Source organism: Miscanthus floridulus, chromosome 18, assembly GCF_019320115.1.
Source record: "Miscanthus floridulus cultivar M001 chromosome 18, ASM1932011v1, whole genome shotgun sequence".
Lineage (NCBI taxonomy): Eukaryota > Viridiplantae > Streptophyta > Magnoliopsida > Poales > Poaceae > Miscanthus > Miscanthus floridulus.
Window position 1 is genome coordinate 60,493,055 of NC_089597.1, and position 15,711 is coordinate 60,508,765.

Here is a 15,711-nt window from a genome sequence, read left to right on the forward strand (position 1 = left end):
GATCTAAAAAATGCGGGGGCTATGTACCAGCGTTGCATGCTCAAGTGTTTCAGGGACCTCATCGGGTGAACCGTTGAGGCCTATGTGGATGACATCGTGGTCAAATCCAAATGGGCTGACCAGGTCATAGCCGGCCTAGAATAGACCTTCATGAAACTTTAAGCAAACAACATCAAGCTCAACCCCGAGAAGTGTGTTTTTGGGGTTCCAAGGGGTATGCTATTAGGTTTTATCGTTTCCGAGCGTGGCATCAAAGCCAACCCAGAGAAGATCTCAGCCATCACGAGGATGGGCCTGATTCAAAACATAAAGCGGTTATAGCAAGTTATAGGGTGCCTCACCGTGCTCAGCCACTTTTATCTCATGCCTCGGTGAATGAGGTATCCCCCTCTATCGGCTCCTAAAGAAGGCTAACCATTTCGAATGGATGCCCGAGGCCCAGGAGGCACTTGACACGGTCAAGTAGCTTCTGATGAAGGCTCTGATCCTGGTCCCCTCGACTGACGGGAAACTACTTCTGCTCTACATCGCAGCCACCACACAAGTTGTCAGCGCTGCCCTGGTGGTAGAGCTAAAGGAAGAGGGACACACCCTCAAAGTGCAGCATCCCGTATACTACATTAGCGAGGTCTTGTCTGATTCCAAGACCCGCTACCCCCAAATCCAGAAGCTCCTGTACACCGTCCCCATTGCTAAAAGGAAGTTATGTCACTACTTCAAGTCACATCTAGTGACGATCATGATGTCCTTCCCTATTGGCGAGGTTGTCCGAAATAGGGATGCCACGGGAAGAATCACCAAGTGGGCACTCGAGCTGATGGGTCAAGGCATTTCATATGCCCCTCGGATGGCCATCATGTCCCAAGTGATGGCTAATTTCATTGCAGAGTGGACCTAGGTCCAAGTGCCGCCATCAGTCGTCGACCAGGAGTACTGGATGATGTACTTCGATGGATCGCTGATGAACAAAGGCACCGACACGGGGTTGGTCTTTGTTTCGCCCCTCGGGGTACACATGAGGTACATGGTTTGCATCTATTTCCCCTCCTCCAACAATCTGGGCGAATATGAGGTGCTCATCAACAGCCTGTGCATCGCCATCGAGTTGGGTATCCGATGGCTTGATGTCTAGGGTGACTCCCAACTAGTCATCGACCAAGTGATGAAGGAATTAAGAAGCCACAATGCCAAGATGGCTATGTATTGCCGAGAAGTCCACCAGCTAGAGGACAAGTTCGACGGTCTCGAGCTCAATCACATCCTGAGGTGTCTCAACGAGGCAACCAACGTGCTAGTGAAAGCGACGTCTGGCCGAGAGCCGATGCCAATAGATGTCTTTGCTAGCGATCAGTACAAACCCTCGGTCTGCTATGAGGACCCAGAACAAGCCGGTGATGGGCCACTTGCCCTAGGCTCAGGGGCTAACTAGCCATCGGCTCCATCCAACCCCAAAGTCATGGAGCTTGATGAGGATCTAGTGACAGAGCCCGACCCTCTAGCCAACTGGATGGCGCCTTACCTTGACTTCCTCCTCCGTGAGGCGCTGCCAATGGACAAAATGGAGGCTCAGTGGCTCGCACGTCATGCTAAGTCCTTTGTCATTATTGATGGCGAGGTCTACAGGCGAAGCCACACTGGGGTCCTACAATGGTGCATCCCCATTGAACAAGGGAAGCAGTTGCTGAGCAATATCCATGGTGGGGTCTACGGTCACCATGCCGTGCCTAGAACCCTGGTCAAAAATACATTCTGACAAGGCTTCTACTGGCCCACCACGGTAGCCGACGTTGAACATATTGTGCGCACCTACGAAAGGTGTCAATACTACGCTCGGTAGACCCACCTACCAGCCCAAGCACTCTAGACGATCCCCATCACATGGCCATTCATGGTCTAGGGGCTCGATCTTGTCGGACCTCTCAAGAAGGCGCCCAAAGGCTATACGCACTTGCTTATCGCCATAGACAAGTTTACAAAGTGGATAGAGGCTCGACCGATCTCTGTGATCAAGAACAAGCAAGCTGTGCTGTTCTTCCTTAACATCGTCCATCGCTTGGGGGTCCCGAACTCTATCATCACGGACAACGGCATGCGGTTCACCGGAAAGAAGTTCCTCTGATTCTACGATGAATACCACATCTGCGTTGATTGGGCTGCTATGGCGCACCCCCACACAAACGGATAGGTCTACAAGGCCTCAAGCCTAGGATCTTCAACCGGTTGAACAAGTTTGGTGGATGATGGGTCGTGGAGTTTCCCACGGTGCTCTAGAGCCTAAGGACAACCCCTAATCAGGCCACCGGCTACACACCATTTTTCATGGTCTATGGTTCCGAGGCTATCCGCCCGACCGACCTCGATTATGGAGCATCGAGGGTCAAGGCGTACGATGAGTAGGGAGCTAAGGCATCCCTCGAGGATGCCATGGACCAACTAGATGAAGCATGCGATGTCGCCCTCCTTCGCTTGGCCAAGTACTAGCAACCATTGTGCTGGTACCATAGCTATTGAGTACGGGGTTGGGCCTTCAACGTCGGGGGCCTGGTGCTCTGCCTCATCCACATCAACAAGAACCATCACAAGCTCTCTTCGCCGTGGGAGGGACTGTCTGTCGTTGCAGAGGTGCTCCGACCAGGCACCTACAAGCTCAAGACCATCGATGGCGAAGTCTTCGTCAATGCCTAGAACATCAAACAACTACATCGCTTTTACCCTTAATATATGCATACTTTCTCTTATTAGTTTCGCTATCGACTCCCCAATCTTTAGTGACACCTGACCCCAGCAACGGGTTGAGCCTCACTCGGAGGCTAATAAGAGCATATCTATCCAATAGACATTCTCTATGCATGACCCTTTCTCACATTGAGACCTAGAAACAAGGGTTGCGAAAACAAATGCTGAGTAAAACTAGTCGTACTGCAAGAAACCTACGCCCCAGTGTCTATGGCGTTTTTGCTCACTAGTGTGATTAGAGTTTTTTTCACAACCCGAGCTTTACTGCCTTAAATGACGGGAAGAGTCAGAACGCATTTAAGAGTATATCCACCTGGCAAACATTCTCTGTGCCCGACCCTCTCTCATGTTGAGTCCTAGAAGTTAGGGTTGTGAAAACGAATGCTAAGTAAAACTGGTCGGACTGTAAGAAACCTATGCCCCAACGGCTGTGGTGTTTTTGCTCACCAGCGTGATCAGAGTTTGTTCACCCGCACCCTGAGCTTTACGGCCTCAACGATGAAAAGGGTCAGAATGCACTAACCTTTTTATACAAAAAGGGGAGAAGGGCTAAAAAGCTGTTTAGCGAATTTTAAGAGCTTGTCCATTTATTACAAGTTCATCGCCTGGCTTATCTGCCTAACTAATTTCTTGGGCAGGATGATCTCATCCTCTATCTCTGTAGGTAAGTCCTGTGCCAGCGAGTCACACAAGTCGAGTGGATGGCTTGGCCACTGTCGAGAGATGGGTAAGGAGCAGTAGGATGCCCCATGCGGGTTATGTCGACTCCATCACAAACGATGGACCCGGATTCCACTTAGACATATCCAGTAAGAGCTCTTCGAACCCATCACTCGAGCCATCAAGGTAAGTCCTGTGCCAGCAGGTCACCCAAGTTGATCGGACGGCTTGGGCTGCTACCAAGAGACGGGTCATCTCTAAGTGACACCCAAACCTAGCAATGGCAAGGGGTCAGGCCTCACTCGGGGGCTGGCAAGAGTGTCTATTCGGTAGACATTCTCTATGCCCGACCCCTTTCTCATGCTAAAACCTAAAGGCAAAGTGTGTGGAAACAAATACTAAGTAAAACTGGTCAGACTACAAGAAACCTATGCCCTAGTGGCTACGGTGTTTTTGCACACCAGCATGATCATAGTTTTTGTCCCCGCACCCCGAGTTTTAGCCTCCGCCTTCCTAGGAAGGGTTTGGAGGGGCCCACTGGCGGAATCTCCATCGAGGAGAGGCCAGCAAGTCACCTAAGTCGATCGGATGGCTCGGGCCACTACCGAGAGATGGGTCATCTCTAAGTGACACCTGACCCTAGCAACGGCAAGAGGTCGGGCCTCACTCAGGGGCTGGCAAGAGTGTCTATTCGGTAGACATTCTCTATGCCCGACCCCTTTCTCATGCTAAAACCTAAAGGCAAGGTGTGCAGAAATAAACGCTGAGTAAAACTGGTTGGACTACAAGAAATCTACGCCCTAGTGGCTACGACATTTTTGCTCACCAGCGTGATCACAGTTTTTGTCCCCACACCTTGAGCTTTAGCCTCCACCTTCCTAGGAAGGGTTTGGAGGGGCCCACCTATGAAATCTCCATCGAGGAGAGGCTAGCAGGTCGCCTAAGTCGATTAGATGACTCAGGCCATTGCCATGAGATGGGTAGGGAATAGCAGGATGCCCTATGCGGGTTATGCTGACTCCATCATGAACGATGAACCCAAATTTCATACGAACATATCAGGTGAGAGCTCCCTGAACCCATCACTCGAGCCATCGAGATAACTTTACCAACCCCCACTTTACTTCTCTAGTGCATGAGCATTCATTCATCCATTCTCATGCATGCATTCATACATTCATCCATACATTCAACTCATACATCCAAGCATCGCATATGCAATTATTGCGTCATAATGCTTCGCGTCGCATCACGAAGCGGTAGTCGTCTCATTCGATATGAGCGGCGACCGACTGAGGTTTGAATGTCGGCCCGCAAAGGGCTCGAGGCTACCTCACATCAAATAGAGCCAGAGGAGAATATGAAGATGAGACCTAGTGGCCTTTGCCCGACCCGCTGAGAAGCGAACAGGGTCATCTCAACCTTCTCGTTCGATCCTAACCTCGAGCCAAGCCCATAGAATCTCCATCGAGAAGAGGCCAATGGGCCACCTGAGTCGGTCTCTAGAACAACTCAGGCATCTGTCGGGAGGCAGGTTAAGGAGCAGTGGAATGCCACATAAGGGCTATGCCAACCTCGTCACAAACGATGAACCCAGATTCCACTCTAACATACCCGTTAGCGAGCTCACCGAGCGCAACACTCGAGCCATCGAGGAAAGTGTCGTTAGCTCAACCCCTCTGGTTGTGGAAACCATGGACGGGGCAACGCATAAAACTCAGTCGACCCCTATTGAGCCCAACGGGGATTGGGGGCTCAAGCTGCCCGACCTCAACTCAGTAATTCAACTGACCGAGGTTTGAAGGCCGGCCCATGAAGGGCTCGTGGCCGCCTCGTGTCAAATAGAGCTAGGGGAGAAAACACAGATGAGCCCCAGCGGCCTTTGACCGACCCGCTCAGAAGCGGACAGGGTCATCTCGACCTTCTCGTTCAATCCTAACCTAGAGCCAAGCCACAGAATCTCCATCGAGGGAAGGCTAGCGGGCCACCTAAGTCGGTCCCTAGAATGATTCGGGCATCTACCGGGAGGCAGGTTAAGGAGCAGTGGAATGCCACATGAGGGCTATGCTGACCCCATCACGAATGATGGACCTGGATTCCACTTGAACATGCCCGTTAGCGAGCTCACCGAGCGTGTCACTCGAGCCATCGAGGCAAGTGATGTTAGCTCAACCCCTCTAGTTGCAGAAACCACGAACGGGGTGACAATCACAAAGACGAGCCGACCCTCGACCAAACCCCCGCAACACGCAGGGGCTCGAGGAAAGTTGGACTCACAAGGAGACTGAATGTGTGGTCGCAGAACGATGGCTCAGATCCTAGGGAGGGGGTACTTGCGAAAACTAAGAATAACGTTTCTAAAACAAGAAACGCTCTCTCCTACTAGTTTCGCTATCCTCTCCTCGATCTTTAGTGACACCTGACCCCAGCAACGACAAGGGGTCGGGTCTCACTCAGGGGCTGATAAGGGTATATATATACCCTTTTCTAGAGCAATTGTCGTGCCTGACCCCTTCCTCATATTAAAAACCTAGTGGCAATGTTTGTGGAAACTAACGACTGAGTAAGGCTGGTCAGATTGCAAGAAATCTACGCCCTAGCAGCTACGGCACTCTTGCTTACCAGCGTGATCAAAGTTTCCCGCCTACACCTTGAACTCTATGGTCTTAATAAACGGAAGGGTCGAAACACATTAACCCCTTTTCATACATAAAAAGAGAGAAAGAACAAACTTGTTCTACTGAAATAAAAGAACAGACTTGTTCAAACAAAACACAAGGGTCAGAACTTGTCCGATTATTACAAAAATGATCGTCTGACCTATTTAACTGACTAGCCCCTCCAGGGGAGAACTATGCCTTCTATCCTGTTCGCTAGGTCCTTCAAAAGAGGAGCCACCACTGTTTCCATCTCTTCTAGCTCATGGACTTCATAACCAGGCATGTAGCCATGGCTCATCGCCTCTAGATCAATGTTGTCCCCATAATGAGAATGAGCAATCGCGAAGGACTGATTGACCCTGGCGTGGAGGGCATTCCTCTCGAGCTAGCGCACCCGAGCTGTGATCTCGATGGCACGAGCCATGAGCGAGCTGGTCCTGTCCAACCACACCACCTCAAGGTCGTCGTAGACCAATCTAAGGGTGGCGCTTAGGATATCAAGCCCATCACTCTCCACCTGAAGATTTCTCCTCACCTCAGCGAGATCCACGAGCATACCGGTAGAAATGCTCTCGGCCTCTAGCTTCTGGGTCATCGCGCTTTTGAGCTTGGCCTAGAGGGAGCTAACCTTCTGCTGTGCGTCATCGTACTCTTGGTAGGCCTGGTCATGCTCTCAAAAAGCTTGGTCGCGCTCCTTGTGAGCCACGCCGCATTTTAGACGGAGCCTCTCCGTAGTTTGGATCAGTTAATCCCGCTCCTTGCATAGCCAAGCGACTGCCACGGCATCCAAGCTCGCCCTCTTCTCTAGGGCCGCGAGCTTCTCCTCGGCCCCCAGCTTCAGATCGCTCTCCTTCTCAACTTTGCCCAGAAGGTCAAGGATCCACTGGTGGGTCTTGGCGTCCTTTAGGAGCAACTCATCCCGCACCTTCCTTACCCTAGTGGCTTCCTCATCATCCTTCCACAACCTCACCGATAGGGCCTCGAATGCCTTCTCGGCCTTGTCAGCATCTCGATGGGCCTCGGCCACCCACGACTGAAGATTGGTCGCCTCCTCGGTGAGGGGAGTCAGCTTGGCCACCCTCTACTGGGCGACGACAAGCTAAGCTATCACCTCCCCATGTAGCCATGCCTCCTCAATGAGGCGGTCCTAGGTTTCCTTCTGTTAATGAAGAAACTAAGATTTGCCCCTGCTATGAGCTATAAGGGACTGCAGAAAGATGATGGCCAGGATACAAAAAGTATATAAAGGAAGATAAGCGCAAGAAGCAGGACCAAACAATACCCGGCCGGAGGAAACAACAACGTCGCACAATGTGCCCATAGCGCGGTTCAGGGCTTCGAGCATAGATGTGATCCATAAGTCGAGGCTCTCTAGCTCCATGCTCTCTGCGGCGTCGTCGAGGGTGAAAAGCGTTGACGCCGGATCCTGAGGATCCGCCCACTGGAGCAGGGGCTCACCCCGCACGGGCGAGCCGCTGTCGACCGATGTCAAGGCTAGGGATGACTCCCCACCGACTCCAAGTGCCGCCAACACCTCTAGCCATGACGTCCCCATCGGGACGCCCCCTCCGGCGATGGAAGGGATTAGTGGTGCGGACGCCAACCTCTCTCCTAGCACCATGACTCCCGTGGACCCCTCGGCCATGTCCCCCTCCGTCCGGCCTACGCAGGTGCCATCGCTTGGGCCACCGATGGCACGGGTCACGCCGGTGCCATAGGTGTCACTATGGTTGCGCCCAGCTATGACCCGTCTGTCACGGCCACCGCCACCTCCACCTGCGTCAGTGGGGTCATGACCGGCTGCGTCGCACCGGCCATGGTCGGCGCCACGAGCACGGTCGGTAGCCCCATCCACCCTACCATCAGTAGCGGTATCGCGGCCATCACTAGCTGCCCCACAACCTCCAAGGGCGCCCCTTGAGCCCCCTCGTTCGCCCATCTCGCTAAGCACATGGGCGCCATCGTGGGCGGCGCTCGACCGGCCGATGACATAGTCACACTGGTGCCACTCCCACCTGAAAATGGGCGTGACACTAGCCGATGGCTGGCGCCTCGATTAGAGGGCGATGCTCTTTTTTGGCGCCATCGCAAAAGGATTCCGCTGCCTACCGATGCTGCAAGGGATGAAAAACATAGGTCACGATGAAATCCAACTAAAACAAGAAAAAACAGAGGAACTAATAACTCACCTCAGCACCGTTGGACGGTAGATGCGTTTGGGTGGCGAACTCCCCGACCCTCGCTCTGTCTCATTGGGATGAGGCTGTTTTGAGCCCGCCTCCTACTCCTGGGCAGAGGGGCTCGCTCCCCTTGGCTCTTGAGGCGCGATAGCGGAGCCGCCCATGTCCGCTGGCACCTTGGGCGTGATGGTAGAGCCGCCCGCCTCTATTGGCTCCTGGGGTAGGCCGACGACACGGCCTGCCTCTACCAGCTCTACAGACGTGCCCTCCCCTCCATGGAATGGGAAGGGTCCTGATGCCGGCAAGGCTGAACCGACGCCTGTCAGAGCATCCTCATTCTTGAGGTTGTCCCACTTGATATCGTTGGCTACTGTCTCTTCTCCCTCCATCACCTCATCGTCGTCATCGTGATCATCATCGTCGGTGTCCTCCCCTCGTTCCCATGCCTGTAGCTTCTGCTACTTCTTCCTCTTCTTGTCCTCCTTCACCTTCCTCAGCCGCTCGCCCTCGGTGCAATTCACCATCCTCACGGCTGAATCCCTCGGTAGCGGCGCCGGGTGGTCCATGAGGATGAGATCCCTTTGCTGGTCCCGCCCCTCTCAAAGTTAGTATCACGGGGTTGAGAAATCAATTGAAGAGAAGGCAAGAGAAAGGGAAACTTACAAAGCCATCTACATCAATAACTTACTAGTATATGCAATTATGATATATCTATCTATTCATAAAGCTATTTACGTCAACAACCGTGGGACTACTTGTTTGGGAGGATGTTTGGGTGTGCCTGTTGTGGCTGCTGCACCGCGGAAGAGTTAGGGCTTGCTCGGTTAACATTCAAAATTTACTATGCCAAAGATTTGGCAAGCCAAAAGTTAGGTAAAAACATTGTCATAGATTTGGAAGCCAAATGTGAGAGTATATTATATATAAATAAAATAAAATACTAATTAATATGATTAGTCATGTTAAAATTAATTAAACTTAAAATTTATATATCATCCATAATACTAAAATTATGTTAAATTATTTTTATTTACATAATTAATTAGTCATAGTTATAAGATTTAGATAGTTTTAAAGTAATTTGTACTTCGCGGATACGAATAATATCGTATATTATATATTTTTATCGAATACAGATGCAGAGTCATATAGAGAATAATCTTTAAAAACGAATACTGATACATCCATTTAGGGCGCGTTTAGTTGGAATTTTTTTTGGTTTTGGCTACTGTAGCACTTTCGTTTGTATTTGGTAATTAGTGTCCAATTATGGACTAATTAGGTTCGAAAGTTTTGTCTCGCGATTTCTCACCCAACTGTACAATTAGTTTTGTTTTTCGTCTATATTTAGTACTCTATACATGTACCGCAAGATTAGACGTGACACGTTGAAAATTTTTAGAATCTTCACGTTTAAATCGAATAGATGTTTCGGATGTATGGACATCCTCATCCATCCTACCTGCACGCCAGTTCCACGGGCCACGGTCCTATCTACTTCGTGTAATCATGCCCGTCCCCTGCCAATGATTCGGATTTCTCTACGGACTCCGTGCTTTGAGTCTTTGACCCGTCTCGTGCGTCTGCGTGCGTCACGTCTCCCTCGTCCCGTCACTCCACCGCCATCCCCGTGGGCGCCCGCCCCCAACCGATCCGATCCGTCTCAGCTCCATTAAAAAATCTCTTCCTTCTCCCTTCCTATTCAGGAAAAGGAGAAGGCAGCACCTCGATCGATCTTCCCTCCATTTACTCCTCCGTGCGTGCGGGCTCCCGATTCGATCGACGGCGTTTCGCAATCTCCTTTGATTCCATCGGCGGCGGCGGCGGCGGCGGAGAGAGATGAGGAAGCGTGAGCGAGAGAACCCGTGCGGGATCTGCGGGCACTACCACAAGTACGAGGAGGGGGAGGTGTGCGGCGTCTGCGGGCACCGCCCACCTGCAGCGTCGCCAGCGGGGGCGAGGCAGCAGGACTCGGCGTTCCCGTCCGAGATCCTCAAGGAGTTCCTCTTCCTCGGCAGCTACGACAACGCCTCCCGCTCGGAGCTCCTCAAGACCATCGGCGTCTCGCACATCCTCAATGTATGCTTATTCACACCGCACCTTACCATTACCTGCATGGATGGATAGCCTTCGTTTTGTTTTCTTTATCTTTAATTTAATGCACTCGTGCTTGATCCGGTGAGGACTGATTAGTGCTAGGGTTTGAGGCTGAGTTGAATTGAATGCTAGCCCTTGCTCGTTGCTTGCTTTGGTAAGCAAATCAATGAAAGGGGTTAATTAGTATGCATGCACATAAATGGAAGGTTACCTGGTTTCTTGTGAATGGGCTGAAGCTTAGTTCGGCTATGTTTAACTGGGAAGGTGCCATCTGAATGTCCAGTGGGTTAGAGATATTTATTGGAAATACAATGGAATAGAGGGCGCTCATGGTACAATTGTGTGGTGAAGATGGTGGATTGCATGATCAGAAAATGATTCTATTGGAAAATAGCAAACATGGTGGTAGTGATAGTATGGGCTGCATTTTTTGTGTTACTACTTTGGGTTGTCATCTTTTGTTGTACTGATAGTTAAGGCTGATGTTATGAAATATGTAGCACTGAAATCCAAGCATTGGAGACATTTAATTTTTTGGATGGATGCCTGGATGACTTGGTACATCTTGTGTTGCTTGAGATTGCGAGTCTTTGCATTGGAGCTTTTCAAGCATTTATAGAACTAGCATTGTCCTTGGGGAACTGTTCTATTCTTCTTTTTTACATGTTCCTCTTTTACTGGTTTCCCACTGCAGGGAATATTCAGGTATTGCCATATTGGTGTGGCAGTGATGCCTCTGAATCATTTTCATAGTTTCATTGTGTGTGCATGCTTGTTTGAAGAATCGCCATTCAGCCATAGAAAAGTTCTGAGATGACCCTAATTAATACAAGTCGAAACATAGTGGAAGTTAAGGCTGCTCCTGGTAGAGCATCTCCTGTGCTCTATCGATGGTGGTTAACATATTTTTGTAATAGTTACAATGTGGAGCTGATTACCACAACGTAGATAATGAATCTTTAATTATCTCACCACATTCAGATGTTGCCTCAGTTAGTGATCCTTTCCTTCTTTGATGACTTTGATTGCAATCAAGCTTGGATTGCAGGAAGTCTAAGCTGGTGTTATACTGCTAATCTGCTATGCATCCATTTCATCTACTTCAGTAATGTTGCACTTTAAATTCTCAACTTCATTTCACTATTTGCATATTTATACCATGACAGATCCTAACCATGTATACCATTTCAGTATTGTTTACAGTAATACCTAAACTAAAGAAGAGTTTATTAAAAAATTGGTGGGTCAGCAACAATGTTGGTTGCAGACCGACTTAGATCATTTTTTTTGAATATCTCATGTTGAATAAAAATGTAGCATTCAATCTGCTAAGTTTGAAGAAATAAAAGAAATTACAAATCAAAATAACCCCCAAGACATTCTAGCCTAACAAATTATGTGGTAAAAGCAAACTTTGTTGTTGAACCAAATCTTACAGCTGGGAATCAGGTTCCTTTCAAAATCATATGCAAACATGGGGAAAAGCAATTGGACGATGGCGTACTAGAAGCTATCCCTTCCGCCTATGGTTGCAAGTACACTGTTTCCTCCTCTATAATGGGTCACTGAGTAGCATTAACTTGCATTGAAGCAATAGAGAAGTGTCCTAACTTATTCCGTCAAAGTACCTAGGAAAATTTTCGGTGGAAACCACCTTGGTGGTGGTATTGTGAAAGCCTCTAAAAAACATGGAATCGTGAAAGGCTCTAAAAAAACATACTTAAAAGTAAAAGAAAACTTGGGCCATCCACAGATGGGACTGTCCCAGAAGTTAGGACGCAAAAACCATTTTAGAAAAATTCACACAAAAAGTGATCAGTTTCAGGTGCATGTGCACTAGAGGACAAAATTTCTAGTGCATATGCACCTGAAATCTGTCGTTTTCTGATTTTTCCAAAACAAGTTTGCATCCCAACTTTTGCAACATGTCTCATCTATGGGTACACTATGGCTGTGCCAAATTCCGACTTTGAAGTGACCTAAATTATTCGATTGATCATACTTGGTACCATTCACCAATTGATGGTTCTGATGGTCTTTTACTCTGAAGTACCTGGAAAATATACAGTGGAACTGTGAAAACCCCTTTAAAAACATACTTACAAGTTTAAAAACAAAACGAAGCTTGGCACATCCAAAGTGCATCCATAGATGCAACATGTCACAGAAGTTAGGATGGCACTATGGATATGCCAAGTTTTGAATATTTGAAAACTTCTAAGTATGTTTTAGACTTTTAGGGGGTTTTCATGATTCTACTGGGTGGTTCCATCGAATATTTTCACAACGTACCTCTACTCAACATTACATGCACCTAGAGTAAAAAGGTGTATTTGGAAGTAAGCTGATCTTCTGGCAGGGAGCTTGCTGTTGCAAGTTACAGTGACAACTGGGCACACAGTAACCAGATAACCAATGTGTCAATAGACCAATCCGGGAGGAAGTAGGTGGCTTTATATTAAGAAGAAAATAGGCTCCCAAATTTGCCTTGATGAGGAATTAACCTGTTTGGTCTGGGCATACTGTGTACATCCACATCCTCAACCAACTTGAGCTTCCTAGATTGCCAATATCAGAGTTTACTGATGTCTTATTCTCTAGACATTTCATATGAAACTTCACATCATGCTTGTTCTTGTCTGAATGTGAAATGGCATTGATGTCCCTTTACTTGCAGACTGTACCTTTATGCCAAAATCTTTACCGGAATTCATTCACTTATCACTGCCTTCAAGAGGATAAGACTCTGCAGTTTGATGATGCAAATCAGTTTCTAGGTACGCACACTATTCTCTTTTTCTCTGTACCTGTTGATTGTAGGTTAACCATTTCCACGGTAAGTTCATTCTACTACTAATTAAATGCTTCGTTGAACTTCAGAGCAATGTGAGAGGGAGAAAGCACGCGTCCTAGTCCATTGCATGTCAGGGAAAAGTAGGTGTGTATGGTACATATATATATTTTTCCATCTGGGAGCTATAATCTTTCATATTACTGGCGCTGGTTTGACTAATGTTATCAAAACACTTTATCAGATCGGCAGCTTTTGTAATATCCTTCTTGATGAAGTCGAGAGGTTGGAGATTGGCACAATCCTTTCAGTGGGTGAAAGAGCGGAGACCACAAGTGCAACTGTCTGATGGTAACTTCATGAATTGCACATACCTTTTCTGTCATTTTTGTTCTCAGATACCTTGAAGAAAAATAGGATCATTTGTGCTCAAGTAGGCTCTTATTACAAAAATAGTTATGCTTAGCTACATGAGCGTATGAATTACACAATAAGATTGGGCCACCCCTTAGCATGTACACATGTATGCATATCAAAGTGAAATGATACATCATCATTCGTTGCAACACAGAATTTATTGTAGTGGCTTGTTCTCATGTTAATTCTGTTTCTGCACTGGCTGACAACTGACATTTGGGTGTTTGAGGGAAAAAAAACTGACATGTCGAACCCAGCCCTGATCTGAAAATGTCAATTTATGGTACCACAGTAATAAATATCATAAAACTTATCATGGTAAGTGCAAAGTAAGGTGAAATTAGTTCATATTTATTTAGTTTATTAAAGTATAGCAAGTAATCCTTACGACTTCTTGAGTCTACTAGCTACTGAAAGCATGGAGAGGCTACAATTACTGAGTTGAATTACTATCTGAATGAACTCAGTAGTTTAGCTAATACAAGTTCTCACACTTAAATTTGGACCTTCTAGCCACACAAATAATAGTGCATTTACCAAGTCCTAACATTAGTGATGAACTTGCTTTCTGCAGCAGCACAGCAGCAGCTGATTGATTATGAAACGAAGCTTTTTGGTTCTAATAATGTGAGCATACCAGCTCAACCTTTTGCTCCAGTGGATTCGTTCCCTTCTCTTGGATTTGGTTTTCCAAAACCAGCAGGCGACATCCAAGTGCCTACCTTTAACCAGCAGGCTCCAGCATCTATCTTTGAGCGTGTTACCCCGAACAGCTTCCCTAGTAATTTCACATTCGGAGCTGAAAGAACTAATGAAGTGAAACTTCCAGATAGCAACAATTTCGGTGTGATAAACTCATCTGGGAGTGATAGCATGATGGACAGCTCCTAGGATGGTTTTCCCTTCATTGATACACAAAAGAAATGACTCAATTGCAAATTTAGTCAGGTTTCTCGGGATGTTTTTTATTTCTGAGAAAGAAATGCATTTTTGTAATAGGATGTCGCAATATTTGCCAGTATTATTACAATTGCTGCTGTGCATTTTAACAACCATGAGTGTGCTTTTTTATGGAACTTTTCTAGTGTAATTCACGTGAACAAATTACGCTGGATAGTTTGAATAAAAAGTTACACATGTGCTTGTTAAGATGTACAGATTTGTGGGCTCAGAAACTATAAATCAAATCCATACCAAGTTGTCATCATGTGTACAGTAAGAAAATTCAATTGCTGCAAACTTCTCCAATAGTGCTGAAAATAAATACGGTTAATATTTGGGGATTGTTGATACAACTTGAATGCCTTGCAGAGTTGCTATTGCCCTCTGTGGATTTCCTTTTTCTTAAAAAATGTCCCTTTTGTATCGAACTGCTTAGATTTTGTTGCCCTTCCTGAGTAAAACAAGAAAAACTCCTTCCTGTCATCCTCTTAGACCGTGTTACAGCATGGTGGCCATGTGAAAGGTTGACTTCACACATGCTATAGGGTTGGGTAATGCGTAGGGCTTAGCTGCACCCATACATGGGAATTGAGATCGTCCGAGTCTGTAGACAAATTTTCCGCTTCCTGGGGGCCTCTTGTGTTCTCTTTGAAATTTAAGCTGCTTGTAATGTTTGTTCGGGCCCAAGAACATTGCAAGGAAAGCAACAGCAAGCAGCCACATGCATCCACTTCTACATTTTCATGGAGACAAAAGAAAGTATCGTGCACATAGTCCAGCACACCACATCACGGCACACCATAGCCAGACTGAAAGAAGGGGACGTCACACCAGAGCCGATGTAGAACTCTTGATTCCCTTTATTTGTATATTTGTAAGAGTGATCTGTTAGAAACGACAGGTAATATAAACGATGAAGAACAGTAGATCAAATTCAGGGGACATGAGATTTTAACGTGGAAAACCCTTCTAAGGAAGAAAAGAAAAAACTACGGGCATCAGCCAACAAATCTTCACTATATCGAGTGAGGTTACAAACGTCGGGGATTTACAACTTTTCTTATCCCAAGATGACGGCTTACAGGAGGTATATATATAGAGATGGAAAACCCTAATAGGCGACGCTTCGGCCCAAGCCTCCCTCCCGGCGACGGGTCTCGTTTCGCTCCGGCAGAAATTAGCCTTTATCTTGTACATACCTGAATTTGGATCACAACTCAACAAACTC

General features: G+C 47.4%; 1 protein-coding gene across 1 annotated transcript; it reads left to right on the forward strand.

The window, feature by feature from the left end:
• The first annotated feature begins 9,776 nt into the window (after positions 1-9,776).
• Positions 9,777-14,780, forward strand: LOC136520769 (protein-tyrosine-phosphatase IBR5-like). Its single transcript, XM_066514423.1, has 5 exons — positions 9,777-10,315; positions 13,011-13,110; positions 13,214-13,271; positions 13,369-13,475; positions 14,116-14,780. Exons 1-5 carry the CDS (start codon positions 10,076-10,078, stop codon positions 14,430-14,432), a joined length of 822 nt encoding a protein of 273 aa, XP_066370520.1. The 5' UTR covers positions 9,777-10,075; the 3' UTR covers positions 14,433-14,780.
• The last annotated feature ends 931 nt before the right edge of the window (positions 14,781-15,711 follow it).

Excerpts from the sequence above, each read along its gene's own strand:
- LOC136520769 (XM_066514423.1), top strand. The coding sequence starts at position 10,076 with ATGAGGAAGCGTGAGCGAGAGAACCCGTGCGGGATCTGCGGGCACTAC. Across the intron at positions 13,272-13,368 it reads TGCATGTCAGGGAAAAGTAG|ATCGGCAGCTTTTGTAATAT; the intron begins GTGTGTATGGTA and ends ACACTTTATCAG. Across the intron at positions 13,476-14,115 it reads ACAAGTGCAACTGTCTGATG|CAGCACAGCAGCAGCTGATT; the intron begins GTAACTTCATGA and ends TGCTTTCTGCAG.